Below are 27,584 nucleotides of genomic sequence, written 5' to 3'. Positions count from 1 at the left end.
ACATGTGTAAACATCTGTTCAATCTAGGTTAGAAATGACATTATTTTGCCCATGGGACAGAGGTGGTCCTATTCCCTGCTGCCCTGCATCAGATGTAATCATTACACATGTTCAGTAATCCAGGCGGCCAGCCGCTGCCCTACTTTTGGCATCAAAGACATTAAAATAGACATCGGCGCTGTGAGGCGGTCGGGTCAATCACAGAGAAAGACCCAGACAGAGCATCATAACACTGGCTCCTCCGCTGCTCTGGGTTTGGAGGACGAGAAATAAAGGGAGACAGTGTTGCTAAGAGACATGGCTCAGTCCAAACACGGCACCACCATCTGCCGCCGCAGTGAGATTTTGTAACGGGTTGGACAGGGAAATGAAATCACTGAAAACCTACTGAGAGAAAGGAGAAGAGAGGATGGGAAACGGCTGATGATGAAAGACGGGAAGAAGAAAAGGCGTGAAAGAGGAGGGGGATGAGAGGTGGAGGCAGGGAATGAAGTAAGCGCAGCGGGGGTCTCGATTAGTACATGACTAACAGGTGTGAGTCTTGACGCACACGATGGAGCCTCCTCCGCACACACACACACACACACACACACACACACACACACACACACACACACACACACACACACACACACACACGTATGCCGGAGTTCTCACTACGTCACACGCCTCGTTCCCCTGATGGCTTTTGGCGCTAAAGACACAAACAGCATGGAGGATAAAAACTGCTGCGCTCCAGTCCGAATATAGTAACAGGTTGTGGAAACAGAAATATAAAATTAGTCAAGAAAAAAAAAAAAGACTGTTTAGTTGATTATTTAACGCTGCGTTTTGGAAAGCCTGTTTATTTCCCCCCCTAAAATTGTTTTATATCAAATAGTTGTGTGCAGTGCTAAACAGTCCTACGGTTTTTAGTGGAGGGAGTGGGATTGTGCAGGGCGACATCGTCCTGGAAAAACAAGACATATCTTCTCCGTGGTGAGATGGATGTTTCGATGGATGGTTTTAGTTTGTAGTTACCTTTTTCCCTTTCCCTCATTCACCTGCTCCTTGTCTTGGTGTTTAGAGTCCAATTTTTCTGGATCTCTTCTTCGGATACAACCTCGATCCTTTGACTCATCTTAAGTTTGTCAGCCATAGAATTATATTTTAATACTTTCCTTGTTTTACGGCCTTCCAGCCTCCTGTCTGCGCTTTGGCTCTCCAGCATAATGAAATGGTGATAAGAAACTCCCGTCAATATTGAAAATGAAGGAGCAAAACACCTAAATGAACACTATGCCCCATACAGATATTAAGGTGCCTTTTATTAGATGAAGATCCAATGATATAGTCAACATCAGCATCCTCCTTTTACAAAAGACATTAAAATCGAAACGTTTTCAGTAGAAAAGTAGTATCATACAGCCAATGTGGGGTACCAGTCGAGAGAAAGCATGACGTGACCTAAATCATATTCATTCATCATCTTATGGATCATAGATAAAACACGATACATTAACACTATTTACAATCCGTAACACAGAGGTGGACATAAACAGAAATCTTCATGATGAACAGTAAATAGAATATGTGCATATATTAAGATCTTTTTACAAAATCAAAATGCAGTACATATATAACAGAGAAAGGCTGTCCACAAAACTTGGCTTTCCACTAAGTACACACCCTCCTGTTTTGCAACATGTTGTCCAAGCAAAATTAAATCTTTTGTTTGGTCAATTTACTGTTGATGGGTGGGTTCTTTGGTTGTGCTGGATTTACAGTCGCAGTCTCCAGCTTGACCCCCAGCTGCTGCGAGTCACTGATCAGAGTCAACAGTTTGGGTTGAGCTGGAGCCAGAGAGCGCTCACTCTTAAAAGGGCGACATCTGGAGCGATGTCTACAGGACTCTCGTGTTCGTGACAGACAGAGGGACTCGTCTCTTTACGTTTCCAAACCAGGATCAGATCTCATCTGCTGCGACTCGACTTCACGGCTCAAACGGACGAAATGAAACTGATCAGATTTTGTATCACAGTGCAGGATTTCACTGCAACACACGATGTTCTCTTCACAAGAAATGTGACGAGGACACAAAACTAGTCAGTTTTATATCGTGCATGTGGTGACGTTGCATTTGCATCGAACGGAGCCGGCTGTCATGAATAATCTCCTTCCCCGTCAGAAAACAATATGTACGCAGCAGATTCAGTAGGATCCTGGCCTCAGCAAAGAATAGTTAGAAATTATGTACCCAGAGATGGGAGCTCAAATGTAATCCAGTAAAGTTGATCAATAGACATGTGAATAGCAGGAAAGAAATACAGTGGATGTGAGAAAGTAGCACACACTCCTACCAAATTGCTGGGGATTTAGGATTGAAAAAAATAAATCTGTTCAAAATAAATGATCATAAAACTTGCTCCACATTTATTTTAGCATGCAGCATCTTCAATTCAACTGAAAAACAAAGCTGCATTTTCCCGATATCTATTTATGAAGTTATGTTTGCAGAAATGTTGAAAGCATCAAACGGATCTTAAGGGTCAGAAAAAGGGGGCAAAATAATCCAGACTATTAAATATGTTTGTCGTGGCACGGAAGACTGAATATTTCTCCAAAACCCACTGAGAACCAGATAAATACAGCTAAGAGGCAGGTTTTCAAAGAGATCACACTTTAAAAACCTTGCATTGTTATGTGTTTTCCTGACCCATTTGCTTGTTTTCCAGTTGAATTGTTCTGTGTGTGTTTAAGATTGAAGCTGCAAGCATTTCTAGATATTTTTGCAATTTGTTTTTCATCACAAAAACCTGACATTTTAGGAGGAGTGTGTGATCGTTTGAGGGCCACTGTATGAGTGAGTCAAGTACATTGCGCATTTATGTTGCCCAGTGTTTTTGTAAGGACAACAGATCAGAGTAACAGCAGTTTCACGGCACTGATCCCAGACAGAAAGAAAACCTAACATCGGTAGTTTCTACTCAGAGATCTGAATGCCTTTGTGGTCATGTATCATTGCAATGAAAGTCAATACTTTTCATTTTACATTAGTCATGCACTAGTGACTTTACTCATCGTTTGCATGATAGCAGGGGGGCATGTCAATTACAGATTACTACAAACCCTGCAGAGCTGCAACACCTTTGCTCTTTTCCCTACAATGGTAGAGAGATGCTCACAGTGTTCACAAGACTTTGGGACTCCCAGACGGATTTGCTGTCCCAGTACGTAACTCTATCTGACCCAACGACAACAGTGGACGCATTGCTGCATCTGCAGATGCAAGACCTCAAATGTGGAAGGATCAGTAGATCTCTTTACTCCACAAAGGGTTTTTTGTTTTAAAGCGAGAACAAAACCAAGAGGAGCAGCTTTGTCTGCTTCGAGGACACATAGCAGGTCCATCTGCATTCGTTTACCTTCTTGTTTTGTCCCGGACTGCATCAGTGGCGAGGCATTGAAGGGATCCCAGTCAGAAGCCATGAAAGCAGCAAGACCCAGATCTAGATCTAGATTTTCCACCGTTTTTTTTTTTTTGAAGGAGCAGCCAAGTGGGTGGTAATCTCTGCACACAGAACCCTTTAAAAGCCCGTGTGTTCAGGCCCATTCGGGGTCAGACCTCATCAGGCCCAGATGGCACAGCCCCAATCAGTTGAGTCTCCTATAATCATCTTAGGTCTCATTCATGTTGCGGACCCAGTGATCAGCTCTTCAACCAGAACCAAAGCAAGCTGCCGGTCTGATCCCACTGGACCCCTTGCAGTCGCTATTTTTAGACAAGGTACAACACAGCAGAGGGAACGTTTCGCGGAGCTGCTTTTCAGAGCTTGTGTTTTATAAAACTAAAACCAAAACGTAACATCTTGTCTATTGCTGGCCAGTCACCTAGTCCTGTTAGTCTGTCCTCCCATCAAACAGGGGATGTCTGGGACCTCGGTGTGTGTTACCGCACGTGACGTGTGTGTGTACATCAAGAGGTGTGTGGATGGGCAGTAAGTTACAGAGGTTAATGGTAAATCAGCCAAACCAAAGTCACACACTCACCCACCGCACACAATCACCCCCACGACCCCCTGCCTCCCTCCCATCCAGCGTGGTTGTCACTCAGCTGCTCGCCCCTCAGTCCCAGCCATTGTCCTTGATCATGTGGGCCAACTCGATGATGAACTTGCCCTCTTTATACTTCTGACTGCTCTCGAAAGCATGTTCCTGGAGGGAGTGGCAGAGGACAGGAGACGTAGCGTCTCATTCAGAAGGTACAATCACATCGGATCACAATGAAACGGTGAGAAACTTTTAGGCTACGTTCACACAGCAGGTCTTGATGATCAATTCCAATTTTGAGCTGAAATACTTTACGGTCATTCATACCACTATTTAAATGCAAAATCAATCAAACGGCGTGTGAATGGTTTACGTCCCTAAAACAACCAGCATGCGCAGAAGAAGAATGTTGACGTCACACAGCAGCATGTTTATTGTTTATGGAGGTAATAATTAATGTGTAGTTGTTTGGTGTGATTGTGATTTGTCATGGACTTCATTCATAATTTCAAAATTATATTTTCAGTCATTGCTTACATCTTCTGGTGCATGACTCCTGTCCCTGACGTAAAGGTCGGATGAAATGAGACATGACCGCTCAGACTGCAGACGCTTCAAAAACTATCAGATATGAATCCGAATCAGTACAACATGTGGAAGTGGCATAGATCAAATGTTTTGGGGTAAAAAGCTTGGAAATGAACTATTCAGTTGCTGTGAAACAGTTGAATATGGATCGCTTTTGGGCAAAAAAGGCAGACTTGGGTCGTATTTACCTGATGTGTGAACGAAGCCTTAACTGAGCTTGAGCAGATTTTTGCCTGTGGGAGATGCTTGCATGAAAACGACGTATACTTGAACACAGGAGCGCTCCGACTGAAGAGAACCATCATACATCACATGGACAACAGGGTGTTTCTAACTCCAAATAGTCTGCCAAAACCAAAGGCCTGCAGGTTTAAAAACGATCACAATGAATGCTGCTGTGTCTCTGCAGGCTGAAACATGCATTCCTCCCTGGACAGCAGCTCAAACATTTACTAGAAATGCAGAAAGATTCATACCTTATGGATTTACCCATATTTTGTCAAATTACAATCAGAAATGTCAAAGTATTTTATTGTGCTCCTATGTGACAAAAGCAACATAGAGCGGTGAACATTGTAACTCCAAACTGGAAGAAATATGATGCAAATAAAATAAAATAAAAACTTGTATGCAGCCCATTTGGAAGCACAGCTTCAAATGGGCCCACAGATCTTATGGAGAGGATTAGTGAACGACCATTTCTAAGTATGGCTACTAATTCCCAGTGGAATTTAGGAGTGGACTTTGACTGGGCCATTCTAACACATGAGTTTGGTTGGATCTAAGTCAGCCCGCTGTCCCTCTGGCTGGATGTTTAGTGTCATTTCTAGCTTCAGTGTCGAGTCTTTTCCAACTTCCAGCAGGTTTTCTTCTAGGATTTTACCACTCCATCCACCTACCCGTCAACTCTGATCAGTTTACCTGCCTCTGCTGAAGAAAAGCATCCCCAATACATAATGCTGCCACTGCCGTGTTTCACTTTGGAGATAATGTGTTCTGTGCATTGTGAGGTGTTAGTTTTCCTTCACAAAGTTCCTAGAATAAATGTTTGTTTTTTTTCCATTCTATCTTATTGAATATATAGCTTTGTACTCAAGGCAGTTGGTTGCACTGACTTATGTTTGGGGGTTTTATATTAAAAGGTAGATGAGTACAAAATGATAGGCAGTGTGAGTTCGTACTTGTGAAGTGGTTTCTACAGCTTGTCTTTTTGTACTATGAAAAGTGAATACATGACAACAGAACAGACTCTTAACATTTTAGGATTTAGTCGCCATCATTTTAAGAAAAAGTTCATCTTGATGATTCTGGAAGCCATCAGGTTTCTGCTTTGCGTCGATTAACAGCCTCCGAACACATTCGCTCTCTGTAAGTCTCCTACAGGTGTGAAACGGAGAAGGATGATGCAAATGTTGTAGAGCGACCCTTTGCACCTTTATTTTATATTTATTTGTTTCTGTCTTTGACTGGTTTGGTTTTTGAGCTGCAGAGGCACATTCTCAGATTTCTGCTTGCAGGAGAGCAATGGGTCAAACCTCAGAGTCTCTTTCAACTTCTGCAGAACCGCATTTAGACTGCGGGACTTCTCAGTGGGTCCTGACAGGAATAGAAACTTCTGAGAAGAGAAGCTACTTTTACTGCCGGTTCAGCCAGTGTTTAACAGGCTCATAAGGAAAATGTTTATTTTTAGGCCATAAGAAAGAAAGTGGAATTGAGTTCAGACTTGTTCAGACTGGTGGTGTGTGATCAATGAGGCCTTCTCAGGAGCCAAACAAGAAGGACGCTGTGTGTTTTAACCCTTTAAGGAAACAACCGCATGCACTATAGTCTAAACTCTCCCTTGCATGTTAAAAAGGTTTGCTGGTGAAAGCTACACATATTTAGCTTTGCTGATGTATGAAAAAGGCTAACATTAGAGGACCCTGTTCAGCTCACTTACAGAAGACCGAAATAACTCCTGCACTCAGTAAAAACACGTTTTAACATCGCAGCTTAACACAAACTTCACTCTGTAATCAGGAAGAAATGTTCAGGGTTAAATAGTATTTAAACAGAGGCTGCTGCAGTACTTATACAGTTAGTAATTTGGTGTAATGAGGTAGTCTGTTGTGTTGCATTATATTTTAATTTCATGAAGGTGCATGAAAACCAAATCTTGAATTACCTGCATCTGAATATTAACAGGTCGACCTGCTTTAATTTAAACGGGACTTTGTTGATTAATTTTGGTCAATACGAGAGAAGTAGTTGCATTTGTTACAAAACTGCCTGAACTAATAGTTGCTGTGGTTTCTCTTAACATGTATAACTTAATAAGGAGAACTAAATAAATTTACTGGTCCTGTAATAAACTGATGAAGTCTGTCTGAAGCAAGCTTTCACTCAGGCATTTATTCTTTGAGCAAAAGTTTTGAAACAATCGCTCATTTTGCTATGCTTTGCTACTAAGAAGCTAAACCCTCGTGTTGTTCGAAGCTTCCAGATTCTTCTTATATAAATCTTTTGAACTTTTTCTTCAAACCTTGGCTTTTATGTAGCAAGTTTTCTGCACCGTCCTCGTTCCAGGCTCCCACAACATGATGCTTAGTGGCGGTTCACTGTAGTTCAGTTAAGACAAATTGTTGACAACGCAACTAGTATTCAAACCTTCCCAACATCTTTTCTTTAAGGAAAATAGCCAAGAAGAAACCGTTGTTGAAAGAATTCCATAATTAGCCAGATTTTCAGTTTGCCACAAATATGGTCAGACCAAACAAAAATCAAACTATCTAGTTTACATGCAAAGCACTATGTGTAGAAAACTTATTCTACACATCAACTTGAATCAACTTTCTACAAGGTGAAACACGGTGGTGGCAGCAGCATGCTGCGGAGAGGGTTTTCTTCAGTGGAGAAAGGTAAGCTGCAAAAGACTAGAGACAGGAGATGGACAACAAACCGTCATTCAGAATCTGTGGCTTGAAAATAAAGGTTCATAGAAACTCTCCATTTAATCTGGTAGATTTAAAATACTGGACACAAAGCTTGGTTTCTAGATGTGCAAACCTGCTGGAAACAGTTGTGATTAAAGAGGAAAGGTGTTTCTACAAAGTATTGATGAAAAAAAAAATCCAATTTAAAACAACCAGGAAATAAACTGAAACAGTGAATAAAACAAGAAGTGGAAATTCTCCTCATGCTGAACCAACCTTAATCCAGAAAATGTATGTAAAAATAACCAGAAGGCACCTAAAAGAATCATCTGACCTCCATCTGTCAGCTTGGAGCTGAGCTGCTGCAGTGACCCTCTGAGAAGCGCAGTCCAAAAATATTAAGGGTCCAAATAAAATCAGGTTATGCTACAAGAACAACTCTTTCCCCACCAACCCCCCCGTTTATTCTCCGCTAAACTTAGACTTGGAATCAACCAAGGGCACTCACATATTTCCAGCCCAGAGTGGTCTTGCAGTTCTCACAGTAGATATCCGCCACAGCATGCAGGCCTGTCAGCAGAACTCTCTCCTCTGCAGGGCCACACCCAACGTTGACCCTGAGGGGCAGACACGAGCAGAGGCAGAGCGGAAAACGTTTTTAAAGCTCGATGCAAGCACGAGAAGCTCTCAATGAATCCGTCAGATGTTCTGAGATGAGATTTTAGATCAGCACTCACACTGAGTTGAACAGGTAAGCTCTGCCCTGGCTGCCCTGGAACGACTGCAGAGACAATAGTTGACAAGATGAAGCAAAAAAAGCTGCTCTTAAGTTGAAAGAACTCCTAAAATGAGGGTGTAAGGGACTTATGTTTTGCAGAAAAAAATTTAGTAAATCATAAGTGATAGCAGGTTTTTCACCAGAGGCGGATGTTTACTGCAAAACCAAAGCTGCTGTTGAAGAGGCTTATTAAACTGCTGCATTTAGTGCAGCTCGGCAAAAAAAGCCTCTGAACACAGGTGAATGTGTCTTCATAATCGCGTATAAAACGTGCAACTGCAGCCATAATCCAGTTCACTCTCCAGTTTATAACATAATCTGTCCATGTGCAGCGGCGCGGCGGTGGATAATACAAGCCTACAGGTGGATAAACCTGCTGTTTAGATTTGTAATTCCTCATGTGCTTTTTAAGTCCTTGATATTTCCCCCAAAATGTAATTATTTCCATGGGATCTAAACTAAAGGTACTCTGACAGCTCTCTGCTATGGGAGAAATTGCTTCCTTTAACAGATTAGGAGAGGTCCATGAGCTACACAAAACATGTTTATTACACTTTTTATACAAATTATTGTTAGATAATGAGATTTGAGCCTGTTCAGTTCAGCCCATGTTGAGCTCCTTTCAGAATGAGCTGCTTCACTGACTCTTGTCACTTTAAATCCAAATGAACTGCTGCTGGCCACGCAGTTGTATAATGCACAATTACACACCTGTGCATCTTTGAAAAGTAAAAGTAGAGCCTCCTGGACAACCAACAAGAATGAAGCAATGCTTTCTTGGGTGGTAACTTTGGCCAACTAACCAAATGTGCTGGAGCTCCTCTTGGGTTGCTAGGTGATGGGCTGAGCTCAGCTATGGTCGCTAAGAAACGACGCAGTTACCATTGAATGCAACTTAACAATTGGAGGGATTCTGAAACGGCTCATTTTCCAGACACCAAAAAACGGTTGAGTTGTTTTTGGAAGCATAAAAATATGCAAATGATAAATTTTGAGTAATAGGTCCTCTTTAACCAAAATGATTGAACGATTCTCGGGCTTAGAGGCAGAGCTGTGAGAGCTTCCCCTGGTTACCTTGGAGATGAGCTCGTCATGGTTGGCCAGGTGAGCTCGGCAGTGAATGCAGCTGTACGTCCGGTGGCAGCTCGGCAGGTACGCCTGGAACGTCTTGGAGCGCGTCATCCTGACCATGGGCGGTGTTGGCGGGCGGTGCAAAAACGGACTGCCGGCCCAGGTCGGCTCACAGGGGAAGCACCGCAACACACAGGTGAGGGCCGTGGTGGGCGGTGGGTTGGGAGGTAAACACCTGGGAGGAGAAAGCAGAGCGGCTGAACGACACCTGGATGACAACACAATCACAAGCAGTGCCTTACACAGCTGAAGTTGAACATCTGCAACTAAAACCTACAACCTGCATGAGGATAGAGTGTTGAGGGAGGTTTCCAGAGTTAGTTTTTGATTTAACAAGTAAACCAAAAGGTACAATTTGTTCTGATCTGACTACCTGCTGGCTGTTTCTCCTCACTGAATTTTGACAACCTGTGTTTATTGCCAATGGTGCATCTTTCCAGATCTGTGAACTGCATATCTGTCCTGTCAACAGATTCTCCCACCTGAGCTGTGGATCCCTGCAGGCCCTCTGCAGTTATTATTGGCAAACTGAGTTTACTCACTCAACAGCCCTGAACTTTCTGCAGGTATCAATCAAGAAATCATTTCATGTTTTCACTGCATCACCTTTCGGCCATTTTGGACATTGACAGGCTGGTTCTGTTTTGTATGTTGAAAGTTTATCAACATATCCTGTAGTTATTGGCAGAAAATCATAAGGTATTTCAGCTTTTTGTGCAAAGCTGCCACTGCAAACTGCAGCATGCAGCCCTGATGCAAACCGAGGCAAAGCGACGCTCCTACTTCACACTCTGTGTTAAAGTCTGCAAGGCTGCAGCTATAATCTGCTTATCCCAGCACAACTGCAAGGATCGTGCTCTGCTCCCTTCATGATATCCAAAGGGAACGACCCTTTAACATACTTGCTGCTGCTGGGGCCCGGCGACTTAGAAGATTAAACAAGTCGGCATGGGAAGCCGTCCCGTGGGTCAGGCCTATAATCTGAGGACCTGTTGGAGAAACTGGGTAGTGGGCTGAGCTTCACATCAAGCAGCGCAACAGTAACTTGGTGTCTTTGGCTCTGATTCTATGAATCACAAATATATCATCCATTTCCCCGGCCACCACCTTGCGTTTGCTTTCAGAAATGTCCATATATATTTCCACAAAGTCTAAATAAAGACAGAACACACATCATTTCAATAATGTACCACTGTCTCCTCTCCCTTCCGTCTGCGTTTACAGAAGCATCTGGAAAAGCTCATAAAATAGTGACTGGAAGCCAGAGGCCTCGGTGAGCACAGGACAAACAAGAAGAGCGGGGGCCTGCGCTGCAGCGGGATTGTTTTTAGAGCCTGATGAAGGCTGATAAAGGCTGATGGGAAGGACTGCATCAGATAAATAAATAAAGCACTGAGATATGCCCTTGTTTTCTCTCCTCTGACTCGATGCCAACAGTGTAGGATCAGGGCACAAAGACACATTACAATTGTCATAGCTGACCCTTTGCATGCGCACACACTCACACACACACCCACACACACACACACACACACACACACGAACTGATGTTTAACCAAGAGCATGCTTTATCTTTTCAGTCATTTCAGGACAAATGTAAGCATCTTGTCCTCTGAGATCAGATAAAAATGAATCAACACGCTGTCACATACAGTAAGTTACATAAATGTAAAAATATGCAGTGTGCCCTTTGTGTATTAAGCTGCATAAAATCAATGCAGATATATTCATAGATTTGACTTTAGGCTCCGAGAGAGTCTGACTAGATGTGATGGATGCTTTCAATGAAAGTAAGAATAAAGAACATTTGCACAAAGTAGATGAGCAGTCAACTCAATCTACCAGTCTAAGGCTTCAATCATTCCAGCTGAACTAAATTTAATCTTCTTTCTTTGCGATGAGTCGGTGCACTTTTAACACTGAGAGTGAAATATTTTGATGCATGACGCTTTTCAAAAGTATTCCCACCCTTTGACGGATTTCACACTCAGAGATTCCTTTCTTCAGCAGGGCCAGCAAACCTAATCTGAGTCGATTTGACCAGGTCATGCAAAAAACTCGACACCGGGGTGGAGAAGATAATGCCAGGATGTGGGAGAACGGACCAATCAAAGTTCAGACATAATTGACATATTTTGTTACTAATATTTTTTTCCTTTTTTTTCTTTCCACTTCACAACTACACAGTAGTTTGAATCAGTTTGACACATTAAATCCCAATAAAATGCATTTGAGCGTGAAATCTGAACATATTCAAGGGGTACGAATATTTTTCCAAATGCTGCGGCAATCAATCACAACTGCAAAATGATGCTACAGCTAGTATGTGTGACCTCCAGTGCATCATGAAAGTGTAATGTTCCCTTGAGGGACAATATCTTCCCCCATTACCGCATCACTGAGCTGCATATCACATATCCTCAGGAGGCTCATGCATATGTAGAAATACGCTGGAGTTTTAGAAGAACATAGCTCCCAGTTAGCCATAGTCAAGAGTTAGTGTGTGTCAGCAGGTTGGAAGGAAACCTTATAGCCTCTGAATCCATACAGATGAAGTGATAGCAAGTGATTAAGAAACTTAAGAAGAGATGAGAGTCGGAGCTGACTAAGTTGTTTACAATCAATGTCTGGTAAGCTTCATCGAGTTGAGGCGCAAGGTACGTCATGGTCAAACGTTGGCGATTGGGTAACATCCAATCCAATCGCTTAAGACTTCTACAGAACCCATGCCTCTAATAAACAATCGTTTCTCAGTAGCCAAGGGTTCTGATCTTCTGGGTTCTGATCTTCTGTACAAAGCAAACTCTGTTAGCATGCTATCAAATTGTTGTTTTTCTTAGGATGCTTAGAAGCGTTGCTCTTGTAAGAAAGTCATATCTACAATAAACTCCATTGCAGAGTTTGATTCAACCTTAGGCCGGCTCTGATTATCACAGTTTTTCATCTACAAGTTTTCATACGACTGGTTTATGATGCAAAAGGACTTCCACAAATAAAGCATGTTAAATATTAGGTAAAAGATGTTAAAGAAACAATGTAGACACACTGTTAGAAAAAAAATTGCTTAAACAGTTTTAGCTGAAGTGAAATGTTGTTTAAGCCTTATCAAACAAACCAAAACCAGAGAATCCTCCAACCTTTTAGGTGAGTTAAAACACATTTTGCAAAGCAGCACTGTTTGGTGCCATGTCGTTGCGCTTCAAAATGCTGACGCAGACGGTCCGCCTGAGCTGTTCTGAACTACACAACACAACAGAAACAAACTCCGACTGAAAAACAAATTGCATAAATGATCAGATGACCTGCAGCTTGCAGGGATCCAGAGAGGACGAGAAATCAAGATATCCAAAGTAATTTCAGTGTGTGTAACCTTTTGCATCATTTTCAGCCAGCCTGCCTCTGCCTTCACTTCATCTATCTCTGTGCCTCTCAGCCGGTTTGCATATTCATTATTTTTCTCTGCTGCCTCTCTGTCTATTCATCCGTCCTGCGGCAGGTTGTTTGAGGTCAGCGAGCCGTCCGTTCTGGTCATTTCTGGGTGTCATCACAGAAAGAGCTACATGCCACGAGTCCCACTAACCAGAAAGGAGCCCCCTGCATACACACAACGGCAACAAAGAGGGTTACGTAATGCACCGATGCTGCTGCAGATGCTGCTTTTGACCGTGATCACAAAACAGAAGAAAAAGATTGAGGGCAAATCTGCTGAGTCCTCCATAAGCAGCACATCCTACGCTGCTCTGACACAATTTGTGCACATGATGTGCTTTTCATCCCGTTTTCAGTTCATGTTTACAGCCAGACCGGCAGCACGCAGCAGCATGACATCACTGACTCCACTCCCAACTCGTATCAAATCTCACTGATGAAGGGACGTTGCTGTTTCCACTCCTCCTTATGCATCATCTTGTGATGTGATGATTGCTTTAGGCTCCATGCTTTCTGACAGACAGAAGAAGACAGCTCAAAACTTGTTGAAATGACTTGTGTTCGTGTAATTTGAAAGCGTTTTGGGAGTGGCTGAGCGGTAGATGTGTTAAGACACAGACTTGTGCAACTTTAGTTTGTGCACACAAGCCCGGTCAGCAAGAGATCGCCTTTCAGGGCCTTCAGCTCATCTTCGATCCTCTAACATCGACCGCCGGCTCACATGGTCGCTGGCAATCTGCCTGCATGCGCTGCAATGGAAATAGATCACTGCTGACCCAATAAATACACTTCTCAGGACTTTATTCAATTTAACTTAACTTCTTAAAAACATCTCACCATATCTACATGGACTCCCCCTGTTTATTCATTCATATAGCAGTAGTTCTCAAACCTGATAAGATATGAACACGACAATTTTCATGCATGACTTAGTAAAATCAGCACTAAAATTGGATTTTGCTCTTTTCCAGCTTCTCATCATGTCACAAAAAAGAAAATAAAGAAGCTCTACCTCAGGATGTCGAATATATAAATGAACTTCTGATTTACTGCATAAATGAGTCACACACCATACTTGTAGCGTCAAGATTTTGAAGCTTCAGAGAAATATATAATTATTGGTTGACTTACATTTATGCTTTAATTTTGCCTTTAATAACAGTATGAAATGAGTTGTGGGGTTGTGAAATAAAAGGTTAGCTTTAAATACATTCTCAGCCTCCTAAATACTAAAACGTTGTTATAATAACACTTAGAGCCTTTTGTATACTGTGTGAGTAGTTTTTATAAGGGCTGCACCGATTGCAGATTTCTGAACAATCGCTGATTACCGATCTTTAAAAAGCCCAACCAATTGATTCCGATTTCGGCTGATAACATTTTTATTTATTTTTTTTTAAATCTGAAATGTCACTAAAGATAACAAGAAAGTCACTGAGTTGGGAACAGCGGAGTGACTATTGTCAACAGAAAATGTGCAGACATGTCCTGGTGGGCGGGTTTGTCAGTCAAATTTCTCTCAGAAGGGAGACGAAGACTAATGAGTTTTAGACTGAGGTACATGAGATCGGCTTCACATGGACATATCGGCCGATCACTGGTGACCCGAAATTAAGGCAGTAGAGGCCGATTCATTCAATATTCAATAATATATCTAAAAGTGATGTACCTGCTCTTGATTGAGACAACATGTCTAATCTAATCTAATCTAATCTAATCTAATATGATATAATATAATAAACTTCTACTTTGAAATCTACAGCCACAGAATTCAGAAAGGGTAACTCCATGGACAGTGATTAAGTTTGTTATCAGAGTCAGTTGATAACACAATCAACCTAATACAAAAATAATAAAATAGGTTCTTTAAATCCATATTTTTGCTCCTTTGTCTGAAAGCACATATCTGATTTAATAAAATATTAGATTTATAGGGTAAACAAAGTCCATGCAGGGGTTAAAAATGAAGCATGTCCTCCTGGATGTGGGCGAAGACAGATAATGTCAGGGAGAAATCTCATCTTGCGGAGTTACGCACGGATTAAAGACATGCAGCCCTGGTTGGTTTACAGTATAAATGTGTAATTACTGGTGTGAATCAGGTCACAGGAAGTGGCGCACTTTATCTGGGGCAGAACTTCAGCCACCACAGATGGCGGGGATGCCTCACCTCACACACACATGCACACACACACCCGCACACGCACTGCTGCCTCTGAAAACAATCCGCAATAATTTTGACAGGCGACTGCCGTCAGCAATCACATGACCTCATTATATGATCACCCGCATCGATCCCGCTGACGTGCAAGTATGGTGGCGCTACGTGCAGGGGTGTCAGCATGAGTTATAATTTAACAACAACAACAACAAGCAGACAAACACAGGAGCTCCAAGGCAGAGAATGTGTCAGCATCCCCTCCATGAGGAAACTGCATCAGCTGCTCATACTTATGCAATATGCGAAACTTGACTTGAAACGCAACCGCAAACGTTGCCTAAAGTAGAAAGACACCTTACTGAGGAAAACTGTGAATGACCGGACCGCTTCCTGGACAAGCCTCAAGCAAAGAGACACAAACACAGTGCGTAACAAAAAAAAAGCACCACCACTACAGCGGGGGGGGAAACTATACGTACCTTTGAGAGGAGTAAAAACACGTCTCTCCACGTCGCCGAAAGAAAAAAAAAATGTCGCAATTCCTCTTTTCCCGCGGTGGCGGTGCCAATCCTAAAAGCTCTTTCGCATTCCTTCCCCAGGCAAATTTCCTCCGCTCTCCGGCCCTGGCAAGTCCTGCAGAGACGCAATGTTTTGACGCGCAGCGGTGCCCAGCAGAGTTTACTGAGAGACGGACAGAGATCGTCGAGGCGCACAGCCGGAGCGAGATGACTCCCTCCGAACAAATCCCGCGTTCGTACTTTTATTTCAAAGCCCTTTTCACCCCGCATGTTTAGACGAATACTGTAAAAATTAATGCTCTACTGTTATTAACGTATTGACAAAGTCACTGAAAGGGAAACATAATTTCCTTCTAACGTATGAGCAGCTCTTTCTACAGGTCGTCCAAACACCAGAACCTGGTTTGACCCAAATACTGTATCAACAGTAAGGAGAAAATATAAAATACATATATATGTATATCGTAATTTCAACTATTGCTATGAAATAAGACGCTATTTAACCTTCTTTTATTTTATTCATGACATTTTTAAAAATAATATCGAAAGTTGCACATATTAAAACAGTCATTCTTCGGAATTTTTTGACAGTAATACTATTTTTGTGTCTTTTTTGTTTAAATAAAACAAACAAACAAGAAATACAGACAAGACAATATTAATTAAGCAAGGCTCACTGCATTAAACATTTTATGAAGTTTTATTTTAGGCTCCATTGAGTTTGTGTGAAAAGCTTAGACGTTAACTATCTTGCGTCGAGGCTCTTTGTTTTGTTTGCTGTGACAATTGAATGACAAGCGCAGCATCCAATCAGTGAACCGTTATGGCATAGCAACATGGCTCTTATTGGCTGAGACCAGAGGAGGGCAGCCAATAATCTTCTTGGCGTTAAATGTCTGAGAAGTATTTAAAAGCAGATTGTGGGTTTGTGAAATTATACATTTTCACATATTTAATTTGTTCTCTTAATAAAGACTTTAAGTGTATCAGTTAATTATTTAAAAAAAAAAATAGAGAGAAAACAGCATTCAAATTTTTTTTCGAGTCTTCGTTTACAACTCATTCAAGTTCTCGTGTAAACAGCGCCCCCTCCTGTCGGTTTAGCAGATGACATCCTTTTACACAACGACCTTTTTTTTCAAAAATAAAATTAAAACGAATTGTAATTAATGATTTAAGAGCACGAATACACCCAAGAAATACAGACAAGAATTCATGTCGATGAAAATTCATTTTATTATCTCTAATCAATGAAACTAGAGATAATATAGACTGTGGGATAAGCTTTGAAAAATTCAAGGTACCTCGTCCCACAGACTGATGCAGTTCAAAGAGAGCAGCTTGTTTGAAGCATGAATAAAAGGACACTAAATACAGCACAATAATGTCACTAACAATGGATTGGGTTCAGCAAAAAAAATTGTGCAACTCAAGAAACACTGTGAAAGTAATTCAATGAAAGCGGTAAACAAAAGAGAAACTCTATTCCCACAGAAAAATACCAAACATCTCATAATACATTCAATCATAACTACATTCATTACAAACATGTGTTAACATGTTTAGATCAGAAAATATCATTGGTGAGATATATATATGTGTGTGTGTGTGTGTGTGTAGTAACCCTATTACACCCTCCTTTCAACATCAGTGCAGGAGTATTTGGTGCCTGGGTTTCATTGTCTCGCAGTTTTTAATTCATTGCAGCTTCAAAAATAGCAGAGAAGTTAAACATCAAAAACATAATTGAGCTCTATTGGGCTGGCACATCATCTAAAGATTAAAATCAGATACATGATTTCAATATGTTCACTGTTTCAAAGACTCAAGAGAAAATAAAAGATTCAGAAATTGTGCAAAACTCTTCTCTCAAGTCACAAATGAGCAACATATTCATTTGATGCAAAGAGGGAAAACTAAACAGACATTTCTACATATAAGAATTCAATAAAATCAGCAAACTGGTGCTATTACAGTACAGAGAACAGTAACAATGGGTTTGCCTCTTTCAAGTTTCCGGTTACTACAAACAGTGGGACCTTTAAACTGAGGACTTCTGCTTTTTGCAGGACTAGCAGGACATTTTTGACTCTTTCAGCTTTTTTTATTGCAAAGGCCAAACAACAGCCTGATTCAAGATACCAACGCTTTACCTACTGCTCAATATTTGAACGGTAAAACCACACGATAAGTTGTAAGAAAATACATTTTCACATAATAATGTCAAAATTCAGATCTGATAAAACTAGCTGAATATATTTTAGTGGTCATTTTGTCTGTCAAAACTTCCCTCTAATTTTAGGGAAAAAAACGAAACACTTCAAAAAGGGATATAATACAGCAGGTGTAATACAAACATTTCAGAATTTGATTATCACATAAACCAAGATTTCCCCTTTTAATATATTTTTTAGCTGTCAGTCATGATGGAGGAATAAATGTTTTTATCAATATAGGTCAGGGGAGGAAGCTGGAATTGAACCCAAAATGTTCCAACAATGAAACAATTAATTTTCCCTAGCTTGAGCCAAAGGGAACAGAATGGTAATGTTATTGCCTCTTGGAAACAGGAAGACAAGGGACGCCGTGCAGGTGACCCGATGGTCATTTTTAAAGCAGAATTGATCTTCCTCAACACTTCATCAGAGTTGATGCAGTAGTTTAAGGAGTCCATGTTCTATTCTGTACATGAACAGAACTTTTAGAGGACCCACATGTGTAAAATCGGGTTGAACAGAAATGAACACTTCTAATTCATCACTCTGAGTCCCAGTGACTTTACCTAAGGAAATAAATTAACTTAAATGTTTAAAATAAAAAATGCAATTGTGGGTTTTTTAATGCAGTTTGTGCTACAACATTGGTTGACTGTGCAAATGTGTCAGCAAATGGTTGCATGTCAACCATCTGTTTATGAAAGTTTGTTTTATAGCAGTCTGACAGATCTAACTGCTTTAGTTTTTTTTGTTTTTGATAGCTCATAAACACCGTTCACATTTCGTGAGGGTTTTATCCAAATCCAGGTATCATGTAAGAAAAGTTAGGCTTTTGTCAAATTAATCAGAAACTTGTTGGATTAAATGTAGGAACCTCACAACCATTCCAGGTAGCTATTTGCAACTACTAACATGCTTAATACCAGGTTTAGTTGTAATTCTCTAGCACGGCTGTTGCTACATGATGAATATGCTGACGACTCTGATAATTAATATCGCCTCAAATAAAATCTTCTTGGGATTTTCCTTTCACTACAACCATAAAAGTATACATCTCCCATATGAGGGGAGTCAATGGAGACCCAAACTTGTGCAACACACTGTGGAAGTAGGGCTGCAGGAATGCGTGCAGTAAAAGTGGGTGAATGTGGGGAGCTTGTTTGGCAGGTCAGCGAGCTTGAAGGATAATGACCGTGAAGACAGGAGGAGGTAGGAATTGGCAGGTCACTGGGGTTTAGAAATGCCATTCCTCTCCATAAACTCTTTGAGCCTGGTGGGAAAATCTGTCATCACGCCTGTGGCTCCCAGGTCAAACGCCCTTTGGAAATCTTCCTCATCATTCAGCACCCAAATGTACACCTGAAACCAGACGCGCACAGTTAATCCACGCAGGAACAACAGAAGGAGACGTCACCCAGCTATGTTTGAAACATGTGGGACACTTGGACGTTTTCCTGGTAGCTGCATTCAAATTTCCAAAGCAGGAATTTCCAAACATGTAAGATGAACCTCCCCGACTCCTCATAATCAATTAACTTTGGAAGTCAAAGTAAATAGGAGAAAATAGTAAATGAATAGTTTCGTTTGATTGAGTTTTGTGTTTTTAACCCAAAGTAGGGTAACCATCCACTGCATTTTAGGACTGAAAAGCAGGTGTAGCCTCATGTACCTGTATTCCTCTGGCAGTTAAATGTTGGAAAAGAGCTTTCCTCATCAGCAAACTGCAACACACAAATAAGTATCATTACAGCTCATACAACTCAGGTAGAAAAGCAATTGAACTTACATGAAAATTGTTATTTTTGATTAATCTTTATTTTCCCATAATTTTCAGCAGGGCTCAAAAATATTAGAAAAATGAAGTCTGTCTATAATTCAAAAACTCTTTGAGGTCATTTCAGAGAACACATTCTAGTTAAGGCTTTTGTTTCGCCGATTAAAGCTGTTGGAGTAAAAAGTTTAAAATATTGTAAATCCTACATGATTTTTTTTTCCTCAGATAGAGAAAGTTTCCAAATCTTTATCCAGCTGTGAAATCTTTTTATGAGAAGATTAAATGCAGAGATTTAGATGCCTCACTATGTACTGGGTCATCAGCTTTTTTACTTCTGTATTATTTTTATTTTACCAGGATAAAACAGACTAAAAGCCTCTTTTTTAAGGGTCTCGTAGTCAAGAGGTGGCAACAAAAACAGCACAAAAGGTTACACAGTTAAAAGAAAGTGACAAGCCATCAAAAAAGGTACATGCCATTCAATCTCGTCATAATCTCCAAAATAAAGTTGCAAACAGAGTGCAGTAAGCATGAGGAAGTGATTTTAACATCAGGGGCCTGTACCGGGTGTAAGAGGAAGCTTTTTATAACCTGCCATAAAGCCATCACAGATCTCTGAATTGAGCAAAAATCCTGAAAGGTTTGTTTTAAACAGTTACTCGGTTAACTTCTGGGGAGCTGTGTGGCACTTTTGTGGCTCTTGTCTGGCAGACAGACTTTGGTTTTATATCCTCATCTTTGCATCTTTTTTTCTGTGATGCCATAGAAAAAGGACCTACAGGCCACGAGGATCTTCAAAGCTAGAGCCTCATCGCTTTCCTCTATCTATATTCTTCCTTTGAGCTTCATCCTTTGGAAACAAGATTTGTCCTTTAAATGTAATTTCAGGTGATAGTCAGGTTTGTATCCCACTTTAAAAGAATAGGAGCTACATCTGCAATGCCTCAACGACGTCAGGCCTTCAGAGTAGTATGAAAAAGGTTTATCAACATTTCATATTTGGATGAATTAGAGACTTACGTGTCTGCAAGCCAGGCAATCAACCGCTGACTCCGCGTTAATCTGCTGGGATCTTCTAGTCTGTTGAAAAAAAAAAGAAGAAAAATAACACAAAAAGTTAAATATTTTAAGTGTCAGCAAAACTTGCTAAATGTTTGAACTGCGTAAAAGTTTGACAGTCTTTCATTTTTAATGATGACAATGAATGTGGGAGAAAGATGCACAGCTAAATGCACCTAGTGACTGAAGGAAAAGCACAGATCAGGATATTCTCAACTCAACTTTTACAGTTGTATCATCTCTTGCACTTTCATTCATTTGTTACTTAGTCCTCAATTAACAGAGTTGAGCCTCTAAAATCTGTTTTTCCTAATCATCATCCTTATAACGGTTCTGCAACAACCACATAAGTAAATCACATAATCTTATTTGACATGGTGATTTTGAAAGTGGGATGTTAAGATACCCAACGTCTTTGTGACGTCTGCAACAGTTAGCATGCAACTCCACAAGATAACACCAAAGTGAGAATTAGGGACAAAGAGTAGCAAACACTGGAAAATCAATTAAGCATCAAGTCCACAGCTTGGAACAAAAGAGAAGTCGGTCCTTAACAAAGTTTAGTGAAGACACAATATGTTTTGACTATCTGAGGAATCAACTTGAAGTCCAACTAACAACCCCACTCCAATACTTCTGCTCACTTCTCGGGATCTTGACAACATATGGAGTTTCACCGCTGCAGTCAGAAACGTTGGCCTTACGTAACACACTAATATGTCTGATAAAGACGCATAATGTGACTGAAAGATTAAAAAGTATTTTTTAAATATTGACCTTTTCTAAAACTGCAAAGCTTGTTATAGCTTTTAGGATTAGATTAACAGGTTTAGCTATGGCAAATCCAAATGAAACATGTTTTTAATAGAAACAAACTATTTTTTTTAAACTAATCAATCAGATTTATTGCAATTTTGTAAAATGAAAAACTTTGGCACGTTGTGGATATTTCTTCACTATGCTCACAGGACAGAACAGCAAAATTTTTTTCATTTATTGTCTCAGGGGGAAATGCTGCATGACCCACTAAAACTGGTTAAACTCGTTACTTTGAACGAGATTTGAGTCACAAGAGAGACTCTCTCTTTACAATGAGACCGAGCCATCTTCACTTCTTTAAAAAGGCTGTTCACCCCTCTGGAAATTGAATTTACCGTCCCTTCGTGTAGTTTTCCAGACGGTTTCCCTCATGCAGCCCATCGAAACATTTCCTCAAATCAGCTCTTTTCTCAAGCTCTACAGACACTGCAACTCATATGCCGTACATTTGCTTACTTAGTTAGCAGGGAGGGCATGGGGATCTCCAGAAACTGCTCCTTCAAGGGCACAAAGGGCAGGAGGCCTGTGTAGAAGAGCCCAAGAAGGTGCAGCACCCTGGGAAAACTGAACAAAACTGGAATATGGGGATTCTGAAAGAAAAAAAAATGGAAGAAAAATCTCAGTCAGATTCCATTAACGTAAAACTTTTAAGTCACTCTGATTTGCAAGTAAAGACAAGCTTGTACGTTCAAAAGAAGCTGGGATGATTTCAGTATTTTCATGTTTGACTATGGTGGTTTGAGAAAGTATGGACAGAGTTTTATACTACATCTAAATAAAGGTGATAAAAATAAACAAATATTCATTTTGGGGGAACGTAAACCGACTAAAATAAGGATATAGTTTCATTGCAGTACCTCCTTGTAACATTTTTTGACAATATGGTTCCTGGAGTTGCCCCACACAGTCAGTTCCTCTCTGTCGTACTTCATGATCAGCTCAGAAACCTGTAAAAATTAACACATTTCAAACATAAAATATGCTTGTTTGTTTTTCTACTACAGAAACCACAAGATACTGTTTTTAATCCAACTTTGTCCTCCTTGTTCCTTCTTCTTAGAATAAAAACATGTGATTTCGGTCTCAGCTTGCTTAGTTACTCCTTTAATGAATCATTCTTCTAACAATGCACAGATCCTCAGTTTGCCTCAAACGCAAACTTTTACATCAATAATTAAAGACAATCTACACTAAAATGGCACTGCAGTATTTTTTGCTGTGAGAGAACTTGAGGAAAAAAAGAAAGATGCACACACCTTCTTAATGAGTGTGTCGTTGTTGACCTTGATGTCGATGTTGATGGGAGTGTTTGGGAAGGCATCAAAGACATCCCTGAGGAGTGGGATGCGTTTGTCCTCACCGCCCTCGCAGAAACACTCTGGCCAGATAAAGACAAGTCAAAGAACACAATCTGATTCAACGGGAACTCAAAAATGCTAGCTGGAATCATCGTTCGCCAGCAACTGGATATATGTAGAGTCCCTGAGTGTTTGCAGTCAGACACAATTCTAAATGTGAGAATTAGAATAGCTTAGAGCGTTACTTATGACATTAGTGATGGATCTGCAGTTCTTACTTACCCCTTTGAAAAGTTACACCTAGCTTGCAGAGATATGGGGGAAGCTCCTGCAAAAAGCACACAGCAGTGAAAAGTTTGCAGAAATTAAAACTGCAGTCACAGTGTTTCTCTGCGCTCATGACAATATGTGTCCAACATGGGTCTAAACATGAGCAAACACAAATTAACACTTTTTTTAGACACGTCAAGCCTGTCATATCTCTGAAGAGTCTATAATTTATAAAGGCACTGGTATAGTTTATTCTTTATGTAGATTAAGAAAAATGCATAAACTGCAGTCTGCTACTCAAGTGGCTTTCACTCATAACATTTTTCATTCCCAAAATTAATTAAAATCTTTTTGAATGGCTCCATTTTAAGCAGAGTTCCTTCACTCCTGTTCAAGAACTTAGCATACCAGGTTGAGACAATGAGATTAAAAACATTATTTTCAGGTCCTTGCTGTAATTTTTGAGTAGAACTTACTTTAAAAAAATAGTAGCAATGGAGCATTTGTTAGATAACTTTTAATTGCAAAACATTTTCATGTCCCTGCCCCCATATCCACAGACTTTGTGATAGCGTGACTTACAAGGGCACCAAACTGCATATGCTACAGTATGAAATGTCTAGAAAGCTAAAGCTAATGTGATAAAAAATATATATATATTTTTTTCTTTAAAAACAAGATTGAGCTGATCAACACACAACAATCTCCACATTTGTACATGACATGTACAACAACTTTAATATAAACTCAGATTTTATTGGAGAAGCAAAATCTCAATCTGAATAAACTGGAAAAAAAAAAAAGAAATCAACTTTTAAATTTAATGCATTATTCAGTGAAGACGAGTTCTCCAGCTGTGAGCTTTGAAGATTTATTTTTAAAAATCTGCAGCTTAAATCCAGCAGCCATTAAGCAGAAGGCCTGGACAGGTCATCTATATTAAGTTATTTTATCAGATACTATTATATCTTAACAGAAAATAGACTCCCCTACTAAATAAATGTACTGAAATTAAAGCTTTTGTTCTTCTAACATTTCTTAATTAAAATTATGCTGCTGCAGCAAAAAAAAAAAGATTTTAAGCTTCCAACACCCCTTTGCCAGGGTTGACAAAACCTCCAAATGATACAAATTTGTGTTTCATCTAGAAGTTCATAAACAAGGTAAACAAAGCAGAAATCTGCTATAGGAAATAATTAATCAACTAATTCCCATCAACCCACGGGTCATGATGTTAACCAGCATGTGACAATCAGGTGGCTTTGTGTGCACCTCAGTTGATTAGGCGCATGATCCAGCCCACATCTAAAAGACTGCACACAAAAACCACAAGATACTGTTTTAATCCAGTTCTTCTTAAAATCAGACCAAAACTAGAATGTTTTAATGTTGACAAATGTTTCTTCAATTAAGGGAGCTATGGGGGGAGGGGAGAAACATAGCATCTACAGAAACTAAACAGATTTTGCATGTTTATAGAGAAGTACAACTCACAGCATATGTCAGGTCGCTGATATTAGCATTGATGCCACAAACCCTCTTCAAGTTACCATCATGTGAGACCACAACCTGTTCATCCTTCGTCAGGTGGCAATCCAGCTCCAGCATGTCTGTGCCGAGATCCACAGCACTGCATGAACCCACACAGAGAGCACACTGCGGTGAAGTCGTTCATAGAAGTGTTCAGATCAGGGAAACTGGTCCTAACAATGACACTTAGGACTCCTCACTGTGACGGAGCGCCTGTTCGGTAAACATAAAAATGCTCACATCCCGAGTCCAACATGGACATAAAAGAGGATTCTACTCACTGTTTGAAAGCTGCCATGGTGTTCTCCAGGTTTTCTCCAGCGCCTACAAGACAATACACAGAAACATCAAGAAGGCTGTAATGTTTTTTTCTGTCTTACAGAGCTAAAATAATCTACAAGGAATTCTGGGGGTTCATGAATGCACCATTGTTGACACTTTCAGTTAAGCCCAAAATTAATCATACCCCCGAGCACATTTTAATTTAGGATAGGGCCTAATGATGGCGTCCTTTCACAGATCTGCAATCAGATTTATGTTGGGACTGAATAAATGTAATTTACAGTGCTTTTCAAATGTATTCAAACTTCCCAATGCTGCTTGTACATTAAAATTTCTCCAACACTGAGATTAAATCACACACAAATATCGATCAGGAGTTGATTTCTGAATGCGTCTTCTGGTCACAAAGGATTTTGATGAGTGCATCAGATTAAAGGTGAGCAAAAACAACTACAGATATTTACTCATAAAATATTTTACAAGGCCTGAATGTTATTTAGTATTTTTTTTAATCTTATAAAATGAATTTAAATTTGTAGAAATGACATCAGAAATTGAATATGAACATTACCACTGTAATCCATAACAGCTTTCAGCTTTATTATATTATAAACAGTCTGGTTTTTTTTTTTCCTTTCAGGCACAGTTTGTGCACTCAGTTTGTGCATTTCTGTACATTTTTTCTTTTCATTTGATCTTACTATAGAGCCCACTTCAGTTTTTTTTTTTACTTTTCATTTCTATATTGGGTTATCTGCCTGCTTCTACTCACTTGTCAATTTGTTGCTGATACACCTGAATTTCCCCATTAAGGGGCAGCGAAGGGTGAACTCACCTCCACGATGGGATATGTGCTTGCTGACGAACCTCTCCCTCTTCCTCCGGTGCAGAAGAGTTGGACATTTGAGCAGCAGGGCGGAGGTGAGCACATACCCCGTCACTGTAGACACGATGTAGATAGCGGCACACATCTCCTATCAGTCCACTGCAAAACAAACAGTTCCCAGTTAGCATCAACAGCCAGCCAGGGGTTTCAACAGACCCTGACTCGGTCTGTCTTTATCAGGAGCAAATTGTCACTAGATGGAAGCACTGAAGGACAATCTGAGGAGCAGGGAGATGCGAACCACTTCTGGGGATTTACTACAGCATGTTGAAGGGGTAGAGGCTTCAGAGGAAGATTACATTTAAAAAACAGGGAAACAGTTCATAGATGTTGACTATTTTTGTCCTGATTAAAAACATAAATTTGACCTCGTATGCGTATTCTGTAAAGTACACTCAAGCGCTGATCGAGTCAATCTCATAAAATTATAAACAGTTAATTATTGAAAATTATCTGAGGAAATATTTGGTCAGCGATAATTAGATGCTCGCTTGTTAAGTGATGCCATTCAAACAACATCATAATTAGGACTTATGCAATAAAGATAATTGAGCACGGATTGTTCTTAAAGACATATATATTTCTATGTTGTTGTTTTTTTAAAGCCTAAAATAAAGTCAGCCTTATGGACCAAATCAAGAACTCATGTCGATGTCCAACTAGCTTTACTGAGCTAATGGTAACGTTGATAGGGTCAAACTCCGTCGGCGGGTTCTTACCTTCGTCATCAATCACTGTGATTCCTCTCGGTTCGTTTCTCTGACCTCCTCAGCTGGGTGCAGGTCAGCGGTCTGTGGAGGTAAACTGATGTGCTGGCCTCTGGTCTACATATGCCCTGAGTCTACAACACAACTGGAACACCAACCGGCGGCTGTCAACGGTACGCGCATGCGCTTTTCGCTTCTGCGAATCAGACAACGAAATGAGCACTTCCGCTAAGAAATTTCAAAAATAAAAGCTGAGTGACATGAGTAATGTTATCAAAGAAAATACGCTCATGGCTGTTTTATCTCACACTGAACAGTTTAAACGTGTATAACATTAATAATAATTCGAGGTATTCTCAAATATGTAAAGCTAGATTAAAAACTAAGGCTTCCGTCAACGTGTTCTTGCGCTCTGGCCTCCGTCATAAACAGGTAGCACAAACGACACGTCTGCGCCTCCGCCATATTGTGAGAGGCAAGTCCTCTCATATCACACGCTTGGAAACTGGATAACAGCTAAGTTTATTGAATGTTACTCAACTACTAATTCTACTTGTGACATCTGTGAAAGTATCAAGAATAAAAGTAAAATAGAAATTTAACAGCAATACAAAACACTTATGTTAAAACAAATTTAATTAATTGGAACCAATCAGACTTGCATTTGATGGGTCTATCTGACCCATCAAATGCATCACAATTTTAAAGGCTTGTAACTGCCTTGCTTTCTTTGGTCCAATTCTGATAAGTAGTATCAGTTCTAGGGGTTATGGGCCTTTAGATTTGTCATAACTTTCCCCTCTGTACAGCGCCCCTGAGTGCAGGACAGTTCAAAATGCAGACAAGACCTGAAGTACTTCTTTTTTTCATTCGCTTGTTAACTGAATTACTGCTGCCCTCATGCTGGCAAAGTGAAGTGGAGACATTATGCCATTGTTTTATGTTGTATGTAGCATGTGTATATTGACAATGTCTTCTTTAGCCCAACAAGTTAGCCATGTTTAGTAGTAAACAATTATCAAACTGTCGCTGCTTATAAAGATTTTAATTGTTTCAAGAGGTAAAAACGGCAATATATTTCAAACAGTAAATTATAGTGCCATACAAAAATGTACATAGTTATCTAATGCACTAACATCCATATTAATGGGTTTTTAAAATAATAATAAAGTCACATCACTTAGAAGATCAATAAAT

General features: G+C 40.2%; 2 protein-coding genes across 2 annotated transcripts; both read right to left on the bottom strand.

Annotated features, from left to right (window-relative positions):
• Positions 1–1,286: 1,286 nt before the first annotated feature.
• On the bottom strand, positions 1,287–15,733 carry ypel2b (yippee-like 2b). Its single transcript, XM_055029083.1, has 5 exons — positions 15,508–15,733; positions 9,382–9,613; positions 8,267–8,310; positions 8,038–8,146; positions 1,287–4,194 (listed from the first exon to the last, which is right to left on the bottom strand). The coding sequence occupies exons 2-5, from the start codon at positions 9,496–9,498 to the stop codon at positions 4,105–4,107; spliced, it is 360 nt and encodes a 119-aa protein (XP_054885058.1). The 5' UTR covers positions 9,499–9,613; positions 15,508–15,733; the 3' UTR covers positions 1,287–4,104.
• A 1,031-nt stretch (positions 15,734–16,764) lies between these two features.
• Positions 16,765–26,863, bottom strand: gdpd1 (glycerophosphodiester phosphodiesterase domain containing 1). Its single transcript, XM_055029082.1, has 11 exons — positions 26,400–26,863; positions 25,630–25,779; positions 24,794–24,836; positions 24,477–24,612; positions 22,995–23,040; positions 22,671–22,792; positions 22,272–22,361; positions 21,871–22,004; positions 20,557–20,616; positions 19,432–19,483; positions 16,765–19,121 (listed from the first exon to the last, which is right to left on the bottom strand). Exons 2-11 carry the CDS (start codon positions 25,763–25,765, stop codon positions 18,987–18,989), a joined length of 954 nt encoding a protein of 317 aa, XP_054885057.1. The 5' UTR covers positions 25,766–25,779; positions 26,400–26,863; the 3' UTR covers positions 16,765–18,986.
• Between the last annotated feature and the right edge of the window lie 721 nt (positions 26,864–27,584).

Source organism: Poeciliopsis prolifica, unplaced genomic scaffold (genome assembly GCF_027474105.1).
Source record: "Poeciliopsis prolifica strain line A6 unplaced genomic scaffold, Auburn_PproV2 SCAFFOLD004, whole genome shotgun sequence".
Classification (NCBI taxonomy): Eukaryota; Metazoa; Chordata; class Actinopteri; order Cyprinodontiformes; family Poeciliidae; genus Poeciliopsis; species Poeciliopsis prolifica.
Note: the sequence above shows the minus strand (reverse complement) of the source record. Positions and strands in the feature narration are given on the sequence as shown.

What these genes read in the sequence shown, in the direction of transcription:
- gdpd1 (XM_055029082.1), bottom strand. Translation starts at nt 25,765, where the DNA reads ATGTGTGCCGCTATCTACATCGTGTCTACAGTGACGGGGTATGTGCTC. An exon ending in TCAAAAAATGTTACAAGGAG is followed by an intron (nt 22,005 to 22,271) that starts GTACTGCAATGA and finishes TTTTTCTTTCAG; the next exon opens with AATCCCCATATTCCAGTTTT. An exon ending in ATGCCCTCCCTGCTAACTAA is followed by an intron (nt 20,617 to 21,870) that starts GTAAGCAAATGT and finishes TTTTTTCAACAG; the next exon opens with ACTAGAAGATCCCAGCAGAT.
- ypel2b (XM_055029083.1), bottom strand. Translation starts at nt 9,498, where the DNA reads ATGGTCAGGATGACGCGCTCCAAGACGTTCCAGGCGTACCTGCCGAGC. An exon ending in GCTTACCTGTTCAACTCAGT is followed by an intron (nt 8,147 to 8,266) that starts GTGAGTGCTGAT and finishes TCTGCCCCTCAG; the next exon opens with GGTCAACGTTGGGTGTGGCC. An exon ending in CCACTCTGGGCTGGAAATAT is followed by an intron (nt 4,195 to 8,037) that starts GTGAGTGCCCTT and finishes CACTCCCTCCAG; the next exon opens with GAACATGCTTTCGAGAGCAG.